Genomic DNA, 17,272 nt, shown 5'->3' on the forward strand with positions numbered 1-17,272 from the left:
CATATGCACAAAATCTCCCTCTCGATTTGCACTTCCAACACCATTCCTAAAATGTAAGCATTGTTCTTTGGTGTCTCCTAGGTAGCATAAATTAAATGGGATAGTTTTTGTATTGTGTTCCACCTCCACGTAGATTTTTCTTTACTGGTTTCTACATGTGCCTCAAGTTAAAGCATTGTTTCCTAACTATCTCACTCCCTCTCCTGTTTACCCTCCCGTCCCTCACTTGCATATGAGAGCACAGTAAGCAGACACCTTTCCTAGTATCCACCATTGATCCATCCCCTATTGCCCTGTCCTCGTAGGACCTGATTTGATAGGAAAAGGTGTTCATTCTCAGATATTTACCAGCATGAGTGAGACTACCAATGCTTCATCCTTTCATTCACTGTGTTAGGTTTGTAAGAGACACATGGAACAAAAGGGGCTTAATCTCTTTTGGCGCCCAGCTGGAAATCCACAGGGAGAGAAGGAGCAAACAGGTATGCTGCTAATTGTCAAACAGGTTGTTATGATGGGACATAGAACAGGGAATGAGAGCTCACCTGGTTAGAAGCAGGTGATCAGGGGGTTGACTTTTTAATAACTTTATTGAGGTACAATTTACACACAATACATTGTTCATATTTAAAGTATACTAAATACTGTGAGTTTTAATATATGCGTAGACCCACAAACCCATCATCCCAATCAAAATACCAAATATGTTATAATTCCCAGTGTTTTCTTGTGCAGCTTTGCAATTCTTTCTTCTCTCTATGCTTTACTCACTATATATTAGTTTACATTTTCTAGAATTTTATAAAAATGGCATTATGCTTTTTTTTTTCTTGGTCTGGGTTATTTTACTCAGCATAATGATTTTGAGATACATTCATGTCATTGAACATATCAATAGCTTACTCCATTTATTCACTTACTTATTTATGGCTGAATAGTATTCCACTACAAGAATATACCACAATTTAACTTTGCACTCCCTGATGGGCATTTGGGTTGTTTCCAGTCTTGTCTTTTATAACTAAATCTGTTAGGAATATTTGTCTACAAGTCTTTGTGTGGATGATATACTTTCATTTCCTCTTGGTAAAAATTTAGAAGTGGCCTTGCTGGGACATACTATCAGGACTTTTGACTGATGGAACAGCATAAGAGGTTGGAATACACACAGTAATGAATCTTTGAAGGAGGAGAGTTGGGGTACCTTTTGGCCCCTTCCCAGGGGATAAGTATATACTTCAAAGGTACCTCAAATTTGCCAAGTTTTGAGTCTCAGTTCTCGACCTTCTTTTTCAAGTGTGGTCCCTTGTCAGTATTCCTTTGTTCAGTAAATTGTACCACCATCTGTGAAGTTGGGCAACACAAAGTCAGCCTTGACACCTACCTCTCTTTCACTCCCTTTATTCTATTGGTCTTCAAGTCCTACCGTTTTTCCCTCGTGAAAATCCCTACCATTTGTACTGCCCACGCTCTAGTGTGGGTCACTGCAGTCTCCCCGCCGGACCACTGGGCAGCATGCTCACCGTCCCCCATCCCTTGACTTGTACTCTCCATCCATTATCTGTGGTTAACATAAAATGACCTTTGAAACATGATATACTCAGCATAAGCCTGAGTATATCACTTCACAGATTAAACCTTTAAACAGCCCTTCATAATCCTTGGAAAAAAGCCCAAAATCTTTACCATGGTTTACACAGTCTGCATATCCATGTCCCTGCTTAATGTACGTACTCAGCGTTACAACTCAGTATTATCCTCCGGTTCCATTTTATGTTTCGCCTACAGTGAGCTTTATTCAGGTCATCAACTTTTCCAAGTTCTTTATTACCTCTGGACCTTTACACTTCCAATGTCCCTGCCTTTCTCTTCATTTATTTGTCTGACTCTTACTTAACCAAGTTAAATATCATTTCCCCTAGAAAACTCAGGTCTAGGTAAAATAACTTAAGCCTGATCCTCCGTACCAATCTTAAGATATTACAATGGCGAAGATTCTGGTCAGCCTCCCTAATTAAAAGTAGGGCCTAGCTCATCACTTTTGCATTCCTAATACCTAGTACAGCAGCACATCTTGAACATATTAAGTGCTCTAATGCATTTGATCATGAAATAAAAGGCTATGACAGTGATCTAGACTTTATATAACAGATGCCTGACAAATATTTGAAAAGTTGAGATGAATTCAAGAAATGTTTCTCAATAACCAACGTGGATGTCACCAATTTCATACACTAATATCCATGACTTTGCTTATGACAGAGGCCCTCTGGCTCTCATTCAAAATTAATTTTATACTTAGTCTACACAGTCCTAGTAAATTCAGGTATCAAGTTTGTTATACCAGAATATATTAGAAACAGAAACTCCAGTGGTTGAAGAGAAAAATTAATGCAGTTGTGTATAGGCACACACACTGCAGCAAAGAGTGAAGATACTGAAAAACATGGAACTGTAATTCAAAACCTCAGTAGTCTAGGGTCATTTTGTCGAGGGTCATATGATCTGATGCCATCATTTGATTGGAGTGGAGGCAGATTTTGATGTTACTAATTAAGGTGCTGATCTGATGAGGCTACTGATAATCATAGGTACGCTTGATTGTGTTCTGTGTGACAGAAATGGAGCTAAGCTCTCTTTGCATTATCTCATTAAATTCTCATAATGACCCTATAAAATAGGTATTGACTTTATAGAAGAGAAAAGGAAAGTTGAGAGAAGTTAAATATCTTGGCCTTGGCTACCTAGCTTTCAGATATGACTCTAGCCTGCTTAGTCTAAGTAGTCAAGAAAGGATTAAATTATGTTCTTTTACCGTATTTAAAGAAACAACAAATTGTAAAAGAAGTTCATTGAGAGCAGATTTTTTTCTTTAAATTTTGGATTCTCCAGGGGGATGTTTGAGTTATCTAAAATAATAAGGTAGGAACATTTATTTCCCAGTCATGCCAAATAAATGAAGTTTTCCTGTAAATGCTTTCCCATGATTACATTACACTTCATGATTATCTGTAAAATTACGAAAAGACTCTAGCGAACAGTGCTTCCTGAAAAGTGTCAATAGCATGATGCTAATACTAGACAATGTATTACCCTATACGGGCTCATTAAGGGGCCTGGTTTTCATCTTTAATTGCAAAGAACATACATCCCTGGAATGAGTTTGTCGTCATTTTAATAAGAAGTACCAGAAGTGTGAATAGAATCTATCACCAGATCCACTTAGAACCCATTTATCTTTATGACTATATGTGTTATGGATCATCAGCCCATGATCATACAGACCCCCATCAACACTCATCTTCCTTATGGCAAGTGTAAAATGCAGTGTCTCTACTGGGAGATGAAATTTTTTTCCACACTTGTGAGTGATAGACTCCTATGTTCCTAAACATATTTTACCTCAACTAATTAATTCCAGCGCTGCATTAGGTAAACCTCTACTCCCCAGCTCTGTCTTTTAACCTCTACTCTGGAGTGCTCACTACCAGGTAATGACTCAGGGACAGCCCACCCCCAATCAATTCCTCCTCTCTCCCCAACTTCTTCACATTGTCTGATTCCCGACCTCCACTGTTTTTGATATATTTTACTCTCTTGGATTTAATAAATCACCACCCCCCCAAATTCTGTTGTCCAAGTCGATATAGACTTCCCCTTCCCTAGCCAGGACCCCACCTCCATTTAGTGTTTTGAAAGCCCACCAGTATGGTGTATAACCAGTACTCCCCACCAGTGCAGTCAGCGTGTCTCCATATCTCTGTTTTCACCACTTACCTTCCCCCAGAAGACCAGCAGGATTAATCTCATCATGCTTTTATTCCCATTTTACTCTGTAACTACCAAAAGTCCAAGCATTCAAGATATTTAAATACTAATTTTTATCCCCATAACCTCTTACATCTCTTGATCTGATCTAATCTCCCGTCTCTTTCCAATCTCTCACTCCCCAAATAGTTTCTGTGTATCCTTTAGAATATATAGTCTGTCATTACCAAAATTCCCAATCTTCAGTATTTTCCTTTAATGTTTCCTTTATCTTCTGACTTGAATAAAAAACTGATTTCCGGCCTTCCCTGGTGGCGCAGTGATTGAGAGTCCGCCTGCCGATGCAGGGGACACGGGTTTGTGCCCTAGTCCGGGAAGATCCCACGTGCCGCGGAGCGGCTGGGCCCGTGAGCCATGGCCGCTGAGCCTGCGCATCCGGAGCCTGTGCTCCGCAAAGGGAGAGGCCACAACAGTGAGAAGCCCGCGTACCGCCAAAAAAAAAAAAAAAAAAACTGACTTCCCCTGATGACACAGCTTTCCTTACTGTCTCCTCAGAGAAGGACAACTCTGTTGTAGAGCTTAGAGACTAGGTTGTCATTCTCTTCCCCCCCCACAGTGCTGCTTCTAAGACATTTCTCCTAATTAAGAAAAACAAAAACAAAACAACAACAAAAAAACCAAAGCCTCAGCTTGTATGAAGTATGTGCCAACAAACTGTACTATCCTGGCTGTCATAATCATCTATTAAATCTCATTCATTTCTCCTCATTTCCTGAATGTTTTTGCTTGCAGCCTCCTATTTTTCTGTCACTATTCTTGTCATTATTTTTGGAGATTTGAAAAGTCCCATAGCTCATCTGCCCGAATCCCAATTAGGGAAAAAATCTGCTTTATGGTGATAAATCCCTCTTGATCATAATGACTTTTTAAAAATATGTTGCTGGAATCTATTTGCTAATATGAGGTAGAACTTAAGATCTTAAAAGAAATGTGCTTCTAGTTACTTTTGGGTAAATTTTCCATATCTGATTTTTGTATTAGGACTCTTCTAATTTTTTAATACATTGGAAAATAACTGATGTCTTTCTAAGGTGTATATCTTTGATTATATTTTCTATTTTCATAAAGCTACTTGTATTCTCTACTCGAAACAGGAGTAAATAATGGCTGCACATAACTAGTCAATAATCAGCCATTTTGTCCAGATTTTCAAATGTGTTGGTATAAAGCTACCATGGTATTCTTTTGTAATTAAAAAAAAAACTCTCTGTTTTATAGCTAGTCCCATCACTATCATATTTGCCAAATATTGCTTATTTTATTGGTCTTTCTAAAGAACAAGCTTTTGGTTTTATTTGTCAAGTTTACTGCTTTTCTTCTCTATTTTTGACTTTTCTCTTGATTAATTTTGTCCTTCCACTCTTTGGGATTTACCTTGTTCTTTTTCTATGTCTACTGTTCATTTCCTGTAGCTTCAAGAGCCATTTTCAACAACTCAACGAGCTCTGCTGGCTGTGTCATGGACACTTCATCATATGCCATTAAAACTTAATCTCATACACTGGGTGAAGGCTCAGCAGTCTTATTTTGCTTTCAAAATTGTTCTATGGCCTTGGATCCTTCTTCTTCTAAATTAGCACTATCATCAGGGAAGATTCTAGTGGGCCTAGGATTCTAGGCTTGCCTTTCCTGCAGTTTCATAATAAAAGAAAAAACATTTCCACCCTGTTTTTGATGTTGATCGAAAATTTAGCAACACTTCTTTGCACTATATTCAAATCCCAAAATATAAGCAAGCCTTCATGCACACAGGCTCACTGAAATATTTTAAACTATGTATGACCTTGAACAATGACCTTTCCAAATACTCCACACTCTGCTTAGGTGTTCAGACTTTTTCATTCCTACAACATCTTTTACACATGGTCGATTTGTGTCATAAGTTCTTCCTCACTCCCACTTCTGAGTATATATCCAAAGGAAACATCATCATTATTAGAAGAGATATCTGTACTCCCATGTTCATTGTAGCATTATTCACAAGAGCCAAGGTATGGAAACAACCTAAGTGTCCATAGTAGATTAATGGATAAAGGAAATATGGCATATATATACACAATGGAATATTATTCAACCTTAAAAAAGAAGAAAATCCTGTCATTTAAGTCAACATGGATAAAACTGGAGGACACTATGCTAAGTGAAATAAGACAAAGACAAATAGTGCATGATGTCACTTATATGTGGACTCTAAAAAAATAATGAAATAAATCAACTCTTCCCTCCCTGGACATTTTCCTCAGCAGAATCTAGCAGCCTCTACTATGAGTCTTACCTTTTTTTTTTTTATTGTTTGTACCAGATCACAACCCCAGGGAACCTATGTATTTACCGATGTATATCTAGATTATACTTTACCATTGTTCTTTTTCTTTGCAATTCATTCCATCCACTTCTGGCATCAGAACCTCATTTTTCCTTTGGAGAAGTCCTTGTGATTCAGGTAGGCTGTGTGTCTCCTCCCTAGGCTGTGTGACTTGGGGCTGGCTAGACACAGTGTTTTATATATACTCTGTATGTCTTAAGTACTTATTTCTCTGTTTTCCGTCATTTTCCCTCCACATTTTAGTGTAGTTATTTTTTAATTGACATTTGTAATCCTTTCTTTTGTTTGACTAAAGTACTGTTCAACCGATCTTCTGAGTGCTTAATTTCAGCATTTTTAATTCTAGAAGTTTCTTTTGGTTGCATTTCACAGACAAGTTTTGCTTAAATTGTACATGTTCTCCTTTTTTAATACATTAATCATAATTTTAAATAATAGTTTCATTGAGATATAATTTACTTTCCATATTATTTAAAGTGTACCATTTAATGTGTTATGCATCTACCACCACAATCAATTTTAGAACTTTCATCCACCCCCCAAAAGAAAAAGAATCCATTATAGGTCACTCACTCCCCCATTTCTCCAAACCCTAGGCAGCCACTAATATACTTTGTCTCTACAGATTTGTCTAGACTGGACATTGCATACAAATGGAATCATACAATTACTTAGCATATTTTCAAGGTTCATCCATGTTGTAGCATGCATCAGTACTTGATTTCTTTTTATGGCTGAATAATATTCCATGGTCTAGATATTACTATGTTTCATCTATCCATTCACAGTAAATGGCCATTTGGGGTATTTCCACTTTGGGGCTCTTATGAATAATGCTGCTGTGGTTGGATTTACTGCAAGTTTTGTATGCAGGTCTAGATTTGTTTTTTAAATTAACAGACTATTTCGGAGCCGTTTCTGGTTTACAGAAAAATTAAGCAGAAAGGACAGAGTTCTCATACCTCCTTACCTCTCTACCCAGTTTCCCCTATTATTAATATCTTACATTAGCGTAATACATTTGTTATAGTTAATGAACCAATATTGACACATTATTGCTAACTAATGTCCATGGTTTACTTTAGACTTCACTCTTTGTTTTGTACATTATATGATTTTTGACAAATGTGCAATAGCCTGTATCCACCATTACAGAACCATACACAGGAGTTTCTCTGCCTTTAAAATTCCGGGCTTCACCCATCCTTTTCTCCCTCCCCACAACCTCTGGCAATCACTGATCTTTTGACTGTCTCCACACTTTTGCCTTTTCCTAAATTTCATATAGCTGCAATCATATAATATGCATGTAGCCTTTGCAGATTGGCTTTTCTTCACTTAGCAAGACGCATTTAAGCTTCTTCCATGTCTTCTCATGGCTACATAGCCTTTTCTCTTTATTGCTGAATGCTATTCCTTTGTACCGATATACCATAGTTCGTTTATGCATTCACCTATTGAAAAACATCTTGGTTGATTTCAAGTTTTGGCAATTATGAAAAAAACTGTTATAAACATCCATGTGCAGGTTTTTATGTGGATGTAACTTTTCAGTTCCTATGGGTAAATACCAAATAGCATGATTACTAGATCACTGTATGGTAAAAGTATGTTTAGTTTTGTAAGAAACTGCCAAGTATCTTCCTAGCAACAAATGAGAATTCCAGTTGTTCTGCATTGTCAACACTTTGGTATTTCAGTATTTGGATTTTAGACATTTGAATAGGTGTGTAGTGATATCTCATTATTCTAATTTAAAATTCCCTGATGACATGGAATGTGTAGCATCTTTTCATACACTTATTTGCCATGTGTCTATTTTCTTTGTTTAATCATAGTTGTTTTGTTTTTTAACCAAGGCCTATTAACTCTTGTCCTCCTGTGTCTATTTATATTTTCTTATTTCCTTCTTTCTGTTTTTTTTTCTTTTTGAGCTTTTGATCATTTAGTCTTTTTCCTGGTATGTCCAATTATTTTTATATTAAAATTGGACTTAACTTATTTTAGGAAACTATAAAGATACCTCCACATTCAGGATGTTGTTATCGTTCTCTTGAAAAGATTTCCTTTTGCCCATGGCAGACAGTTACTATAGGGACTGGAAACCTTAGTCCATTCTCAGTTTGAGCTCATTCAAAACCGTTTTTCACTCTGTGTGAAGGTTGCTCTATTTCTGTCTTGTCCTTCCTCTACGGGTGTTGCCCTTTGGGATTACCATGTGAACGTTTAGATTCTCCCTATTTCCAACTACCCTTGTATTTGTTAGGCTTTAAATGTAATGGTTCCCCCAGCCCTGTGAGACTAAGGATACGTGTAGCTTGTCATTCCATTAGTTGTTGCCTTTAGCTTGAGCTCTTGCCGTTTGGCTTCTGTGGTTAGACTCTTTTGAACTCCTTGGCTTTTCAGCTCCTAGGTTGTATGAGTTGAATCAGCAAATGCCCCAAGGAGAAAAGCTGCACCAAATGTCAAGCTTGCGTCTGTGTTTCCCTTCTCTCCAGAACTTGGCCCACATGTCTCGGTGTCTCTCTAACATTCGGATGCTGGCGAAGAGATGTCTTCTTACTTTATCCGGGTTTTCTAAAATTTCTTTAGACTTCACCTGATCTTATGTTATTATTGAAGTATCATCTCAATTATCCCTAGGAAGAAAATTTACAATTTTATGTTTTATTTTTTTATTTTCTATATTACCTCAGTTTCTGTAGAGACCTTTTACCTGATTCTTCAGTCTATTTCCTGTGTTACCAGTAAGATGGAGATAGGTGGAGGCTAAGAATATTGGGGGGGAAATCACTGATGAATGATATGTCTCGCTCTTTTTGTTTTTCCTCTCCTTATTTACTCTGGCAGCCTACATTTGCCCTTCTTGATTTGACCCAGTTGCCCAAATACGCAACCCACTCTGGCAAAGACCTGACTTTACTCTCATAAATGTCTGCATGTTAGGATTAGCTAGATGGTGAACACCATGCCAGAGTTTTTTGTGTGACCAGTCAGAATGGCCATCATTAAAAAATCTACAAACAATAAATGCTGGAGAGGGTGTGGAGAAAAGGGAACCCTCTTGCACTGTTGGTGGGAATATACATTGATACAGCCACTATGGAGTACAGTATGGAGGTTCCCTAAAAAACTAAAAATAAAACTACCATACGACCCAGCAATCCCACTACTGGGCATATACCCTAAAAAAACCATAATTCGAAAAGAGACATGTACCACCATGTTCACTGCAGCACTATCTACAATCGCCAGGACATGGAAGCAACCTAAGTGTCCATCGACAGATGAATGATGAAGAAGATGTGGCACATATATACAATGGAATATTACTCAGCCATAAAAAGAAATGAAATTGAGTTATTTGCAGTGAGGTGGATGGGCCTAGAGACTGTCATACAGAGTGAAATAAGTCAGAAAGAGAAAAACAAATACCGTACGCTAACGCAGATATATGGAATCTAAAAAAAAATTGTTCTGAAGAACCTAGGGGCAGGACAGGAATAAAGACGCAGATGTAGAGAATGGACTTGAGGACACGGGGAGGGGGAAGGGTAAGCTGGGATGAAGTGACAGAGTGGCTTGGACATATATACACTACCAAATGTAAAATAGATACTAGTGGGAAGCAGCCACATAGCACAGGGAGATCAGCTCCGTGCTCTGTGACCACCTAGAGGGGTGGGGTAGGGAGGGTGGGAGGGAGGGAGACGCAAGAGGGAAGAGATATGGGGATATATGTATATGTATAGCTGATTCACTTTGTTATAAAGCAGAAACTAACACAGCATTGTAAAGCAATTATACTCCAATAAAGATGTTAAAAAACCAAAAAGTTAGATAGTAAAAAATTCAAAAGAATTGCCCACACTCCTCCAACAGATTCTCTAACAGTTAGCAGAACAGAATTCACACTGAATCTGGTTTATGAGTAAAAGACAAGTCAACTTTAAAGTGGTTCATAGATGACAACATTTCTTTTCTGTGTGCCTGCTTTGGAGCCATATTTCTGCTGACCACTCAAAACTTTCCTCTTGAGTATTCTGTGATATATTAGAACCAGGAATAAGGGATGTTAGTGCTGGAAGGGTCAGCCAGTGGTCTGGGATTTAATTCACATTTCCTTTCTGCACCAGGCTCTTTAAGATCATTGAATTAGCCTAAGAATTTTGAAGCTGTAGAATTCAAGACAGTGCATTACAATATGCCAATATTACTATTCTCCTGCTCTGACATTCTCCACTGATGGACAGATGAAGGAGAAGGAAGAGCAGTCACCAGTAACTGAGAGTAAATGAAACTGGAATATTATAATTCAGTATCATTTGAGTGACTGAATTGGCTGGCAGAGTGTTCTGCAGTTAAGGGTGAGGAAAGATTAATTCTGCACCTGACACCACTACTGTATTTATACAAGTCTACTGGGACAGTTGTTTACCTTGAATTGTTTTCTTCATTCATTTCAGTCAGACAGTTGTGTTGACTGATTTTCCTTTTTGATGTATGAAATGACTGACTGAATTTACCATTTAATTTCCACTAATGCACTGTAAAAAACAATACATTACTCAAATTGGATTGGAAGGTATGAAAATGTTTACCCCAGAACTAGAAAGGCCAGATAAATCATAAGAAACATTTGACCGTGAGTGTTAGAAAGCTACTGAGGTAGCCATGACCTAGAAAAGTAAAATAGAGAAAGAAATTCACTGAAGTGAGAACAATATTCTGCACATGCGTTTCTAGCCCAGTCATTTAGAAACTACTGATGAAGAGCAAAAGTCTGAGAAACCAAATGTGGCTCCTAAGAGGTAGAAAAGCCAGTAGATCTTAGGACAATGTCATAGGACTAAGGAAACCAGAGTTGGAATTGAGAAATAACAAGGCAGCTAGAATTTTAAGGACCAAAATCACAGAGAGAGTAAAGATTCAGAGAACGGAGCTGGATTCAGCAACAGTGTTCCCTTGCAGTATTTTCCATGTATAATAGGTAGACAAGACAAGATGCTAAGAAGTCAAACAAAAGCTAACTGAAGTCAAAGAAAAGACTTAGTTGGCTCATAATGCTGAAGAGACAAAATTGGGGTTCAGAACCTATGAAAGATTTGTGGCCCAATGGAAAACTAATGATATGAATTAGGACATTGGAAGTCTCTACATATGTGTGTGTGTGTGTCTGTGTGTTAGGAAGGTTGATGCAACATCTACATTGAACCTTATAAAGAAGGAAAATGAGTATGAAGTTGGTCCAGTGACTGAGGTGATCTTCCCCTCTGTTCCCTACCTAAGAATAGGAAATTCTCTCCTCAAGAAAATACAGTTGACCCTGGAACAATGTAGGGGTTAGAGACGCTGACTCCCCGTGCAGTCAAAAGTCCACATATAACTTTATGGTCGGCCCTTCTTATCTGTGGTTCTGAATCTGAGGATTCAACCAACCACAGATCGTGTAGTGCTGTATTACTTATTGAAAATAAATCCATGCATAAGTGGATCTGTGCAGTTCAAACCCAGGTTGTTCAAAGGACAACTGTAATGTCATTCAGATTCTCTACAACTTGTCATATCCCAAGTCTGGTATTCACTGAAGAACCACCAAGACTACCAAGAAAAGGAGAATTAGAATAAAAAACAAAAAGAATCAGAATCATAGATGACCTAAACGTTCAAGTTCATACATACTTCGGTAAATATTATCAAGTTCAAGAAAATAGATGACAAGGTGAAGAATTTAACTTGACAACTAGTAACTATAAACTGATTGAAGTTGAACTGATAGAATTAAAAATTATACGAAATTTAAAACTCAGTAGTGGATTGGACACAGGTAAAGAGAGGTAAGTGAACTGGAAGATAGAGTAGTAACAATATTAAGACTAAAGCATGGGAAACGAAAAGAATAAAAAATACACACAAGCGCATTTGAGACATATGGGCCACAGTAAACATTTTTATCATATGTGTAAACTGGAGTCCAAAGAAAAAAGGAGAGAGAGATTGGGATGAAAACAATATTTCAGAAATATTAACAGCTGAGAGTTCTCTAAAACTAAAAAGAATATATGGAGCCTTAAATTCAATAAGCACTAAAAAAAAAAAGCAACAAGAACAAATACAAAGAAAACCACACCTAAGATCACCACAGTACAATTCATGAACAGCAAAGAAAAACATGACATCTTAAAAGCAGCCCGAGGAAAAAGAGAGAGATTACTTTCAAAGGAACAATAGGATTAAGATTACAGCTTACTTCTCAGCGAAACTGACTGGATATTAGAAAATAATGGAATAACATTTTTAAGTGCTAAAGAAAAGAACTGCCCATTGGGAATTCTAGAGACAGAGAAAATGTTGTTTGGAAGGAAAGATGAAATAAGGAAATTTGCAGACAAACAAAATTTAGAAAATACGTTCTCATCAGAACTGACTGAATTAAATTCTAAAGGGAGACCTGCAGGCAGAAGGAAGATTATCACAGATGAAAACAAGGACTTTATAAAGAATTGTGTATAACAGAAAGGATAAATAAGTGGATAAACCTAAGTAAAATCTAACAGCACACAAGAGTAATAATAAAATATATCAAAAATTAGAATGCATTAAAACAAATGGAAGAGGAAAAAGTAGTAAAAGAAATTTAAGATCTCAGCATTGCTTGAGAAGCAGTAAAAGAGCTAATAAGTCATGGTACACGTGTAACTGCTACTTATGTAAAAATAACAAGCTAATACAAGGGAAAATGGAATTTGAAGAAATCTCAAAGGAAGAAAGAAGAGCAAAAGGAACATAACGAGGTGGGACAAATATTAAACAAGGAGTAAACCGTCTATAAGAAAATACATTAACTGTAAATACTGAAATTAAAGGACAAGGATTATTGAAACAAACCAAAAACCTAATTCTGTGCCACCTACGAGAGACAAGAGTCAGATTGAAAATGAAAGGATTCAAAAATTATGTCATAACAACAATAAGTAAAATTGAAGAAGATTTTTTAATGTTAACATAGATTTGAAAGCAAAAAGTATCACTGGCGATAAGGCAGGATAATAAAACCCACTGTTACTTTACAAGGAATATAAGTCTAAACTTCAATGCAATATATGAAGGGAAATTCCAAAAATCTAAGTAGAAATAGAAAAATCTAAATTACCTAGATCAGTAACATAGAACCACAACAACAAATCAGCAGATTATAGAAGATCTGAATACCATCATTAAAAACTTTGGCCTAAATTTACATAAAACACTGCACCAACAATGATGGACTATATATATTATGCAGAAATTTTTAGGTGCACATGGCACATTTATAAAATTGACTATATTCTGGTTATAAAACAAGGCTCTGAATAAGCAAGAAATTTAAACCTATATAACCAATATTTTACCAAATAGTTGGATATTAAAAACATACTTCTGATCATTATGTAGGTCAAAGATAAAGTCGCAATGGGAATTAGAATTTTATTAATTGAATGATAATGAAAATATGCCATAACAAAACCTGTGGGTTGCAAATAAAGCTGTGGTCACAGAGAAGTTTATGTATTCCAATTATACTCTCTAAATGTAAAACGGAAAAGAATAAAGCAACTAGAAGATAACCTATCACCCTGAGGTAGGCAGCTCCTGAACTGTACCTGGTGGGGAAGGCAGGGCAGAACTTCAGGAGGCCGGCTGAGAGCACGGTGAACACCATGTCAGGAGCAGTCTCCAAGAAAGAGAATTTAATGTACAAAGGGATGACTAAAATATATTTAAGAGCTAGCACCCTGACCCCTCTTAAGGATGACTTATGTTGCTGGGGAAAAAATAAGAAGTGCTCGATGTAGAAGGTGAATATCTCTATAATTCCCAGGAGAATCTTGGTACCAGGACCACACAATGAAGAACTTGGAGCCCCCGTGGCTAATCCAGCAGAGAGAAAAGGAGGAACAGAGATACGAGAGAAAATAAAGGGAACTCTTGGTGCAATTTGGTGCTGCTGTAGGCCCAAGTCCAGGTATGTGCTCTCTGTCTCCACATCTTAAATAAAAGCCACCATGTTCCTCAGTCTTTCAGGTACTTAGAATTTCTCTTTAGAACCTGAAAATGGGGTCAGGTTTCCTGTCTGCATTGCTACAGTACAAAATAGAGGCAGGATGTTTGAAATAGTTCTCCATCTGGCAGAGGCCTTGAAGCTGTGAGCCACTCACTGCAAACCAGGAGGACATGAAGGATTCTTGAGCAGATCTGAAGCTACTGGGAGGCCTTTGAGGAGTTAAATCCCATAGTAAATACTGTACCTTCAATGGCCCCTTCTCCCTCTCTGTCCAGTCTTCCTCCACTCCCGTGGGGGCCCAAAGGGGTTAAATGAGCACTCTGATGTAATCAATATAGCAAATTACTGGTATCTTCTATGGATTATTGAGATCATAAATGCCCTATATACAGTATTATGTAGAAAGCAAGAGAGTTGATATAATACTTATATAAAACCGTGAAGATGGAACTATCGTCCTTGGTCCTTACCATATAAACACACACACATAGACACACACACACTTAATGGAGATTGAAAATTTACTTATTTATTATTTTCCAAACCAATAGATGCACACCTAAATCTCCAATGGTAATGTCTATGATAAGCTTTTTTAGCCAGGGTATCATATGTAGACATAGCAGTTTCAATTCAAAATCAGGCTGCCACCTGTTAAATATACAGGAGTCCATGTTTATGTGCCATGATCCATCACTGTTGTGCTATAGCCATGTAAGCAAATTAAATGGGGATATCTAGGAATCACGACTACTACATTTTTCATATCTTTGACAGTAATACACATCTCTTCAATAATTCCAGAAATGCAGTATTGCTGTTGATTTCAAGCTTGTTGGAATGGGAGACGAGTTCAGTTCAGTTTCATTTGGCTTTCCTACACAAATTTGAAAAGCAAGACAAGGGGTGTTCTATCACTAACTGTGTTTTTTCCACTTATATATCAGGAACGGGACAAATATCCACAAATTTCATTATGAACCGGTGAGCACACTGTGAGTTGGGCTTGGGTCAGAACTCAGTTTATCACCTGACCTCCATATCTCTCATGCTAACAACTTGAGAGGGTATCATTTCTGTTTAATAGATGTTATTGATACCTCAGACCACTTATCTAGATGTTTTTGAAGTGTCTGAATGTTACCCCAGGTCAGTGTCAGATTCAATAATTCAGTTGCTGATTCAAGACTCTTATAAGATACACATATGCATGTGCACGTGCACACACACACACACACATCCATTCATCCATCTATCTGTCATCTACCTATCTATATCTATAAATATTTTTTGACATAGCATTAAGTGAAAGAAGTGTGAGAACATTTCCCAGTTTGTGGATTTTCAATTTTCCCTTGTGAAGACTGAGTTGCTATATTTATAGAAACTTGAGAAGCTGGAGTTACTAGGTCTTCTTAATGATTCATACATTTGATCATAGTAAATATCTTTTAATCACTGATAGTATTTTTGACTTCTTTTTCTGATATTATTATAACTAAATCCATTTCTTTTTGATCAGTATTCTCCCCTTAGATTCTTTCTGTCACTTATACTTCAGACTTTCTATGTCCTGTTAAATTGGGTATGTCATAAATAAATAATAATAATCGTCTATTTAGCTAAATTAAATCTTACGTTTAATGTATTTATTGTAATTTTAATATTTTTCTTTCTTAAGAACTGCATTGGATATTTTGCAAATAGATATAGACTTTTTCTTGATTTTGTCTTTATTTTATAAAATAATTTTATATAATTTCTTTACATTTAGAACTGATTTTTCAAAAATCACTGGATTTATTGAAAGACATGTTATGTATATCAGTTCTTTTTTTTTAGCTGACTTTTATTTATGTTTGACTTCATTTCATCTACAGTTCATATTTGATATTGAGGTCATTTTTTTTTTCAATTTAGTTTGTTGAAATTCTGAGGGCTTAAGTAGAGAATAATTTCCTCTAAGATAGGTTTAAATGTGCTTCTTCTGGGTTCCAAGGAACACTATTAACCTGGGAAACTATCTTGAGCTTAGCTTCAATTTATCGATATATGATTTTTATGATTAGAGATCTACTTTTAATTTGAACTTCAGACCCAAGTGAGATCTGTAATTGCAAACATGCAGGGTATATTATTATTAACCCCCAGCCACAGCATAAAAATATGATTTCTTACAGCCTTCCATTAGTGATAGGCACATTTTTGTACCCTCCTGTTTTAGCCCCCAGTGAGACTCTGCACTTAATATACAGGTGTAAGATTCATCCCCAACTTAGCACAAGTCCATGATTTAGTCAGTTTTTCCTAAACTGATATTGAATTTGCCTCTAAGACAGTCTCAGATTTCTTTGACTAAAATCACTTCTCTGATTACAAGTCATCTTTTGTTATTTTTATTGTTTTGTGTTTTATTTCTTTGGTGGGAGAACTTAATTGCCTGCCTTATCTTCTTACAATCTCAGCAATGTATTAACTGTTATGTTATTTTATCCTCTCTCTAGTAATACTGTGGACTGGTATTCTTTTTAAGACCTACTCTAATACACTTATTTATATATTTTGTAAAAGGTATGTTTTTATTCTTAATATCAATTTTTTTTCTTTTTAGCACCTTGGTAAAATCCACCATGTACAGACAGGCATAAGGAAGACCAGGAGTTTATTCATCATCAGAAACTTATCCTATTAGAAACACCATGTATTGGATAATGAGATAATATCTAATTGACCCAATCAGATTCTGTAGCAGATAGAATTCCCTTGGAAACAGACTCGAAGAAGATGAGATTTGTATGTAGTAGAGCTATTAATGTGTGTTCTTGGGAACAATATCTGTTAATAATATAGTAAAACAATACAGGAAGAAATACAACATAGTTCTCCAAAGAAAATACATCTAAAGTTAGTTGAATTTCCCGAATGTCTTGTAATCATGAAAAACTATATATGGAGTCCCTATGATTACTGTACTTACCTATGGGGTAGTACTGCTCTTATATTTCCATCAGTTCTATCAGTCTTCATGTCCTAAGCCTTAATACATTTTTTAATCAAAAAATCCAGTAATTTCC

The 17,272-nt window shown here is 36.5% G+C and overlaps 1 protein-coding gene across 1 annotated transcript in view; it reads left to right on the plus strand.

Moving 5' to 3' along the window:
* LOC309978927 (metabotropic glutamate receptor 7-like) overlaps nt 1-14,305 on the plus strand; it is a gene marked incomplete at its 5' end in the record, with an annotated part of 133,463 nt that extends 119,158 nt beyond the window's left edge. Inside the window, one exon of the mRNA XM_082865782.1 lies at nt 14,016-14,305. Coding sequence (XP_082721908.1) covers nt 14,016-14,045 — 30 coding nt within the window. The 3' untranslated portion in view covers nt 14,046-14,305. The remainder of the gene's footprint in view (nt 1-14,015) is intronic.
* Between the last annotated feature and the right edge of the window lie 2,967 nt (nt 14,306-17,272).

This window comes from Leucopleurus acutus (assembly GCF_964270905.1).
Source record: "Leucopleurus acutus genome assembly, contig: HAP1_SCAFFOLD_176, whole genome shotgun sequence".
NCBI classification, from domain to species: Eukaryota; Metazoa; Chordata; class Mammalia; order Artiodactyla; family Delphinidae; genus Leucopleurus; species Leucopleurus acutus.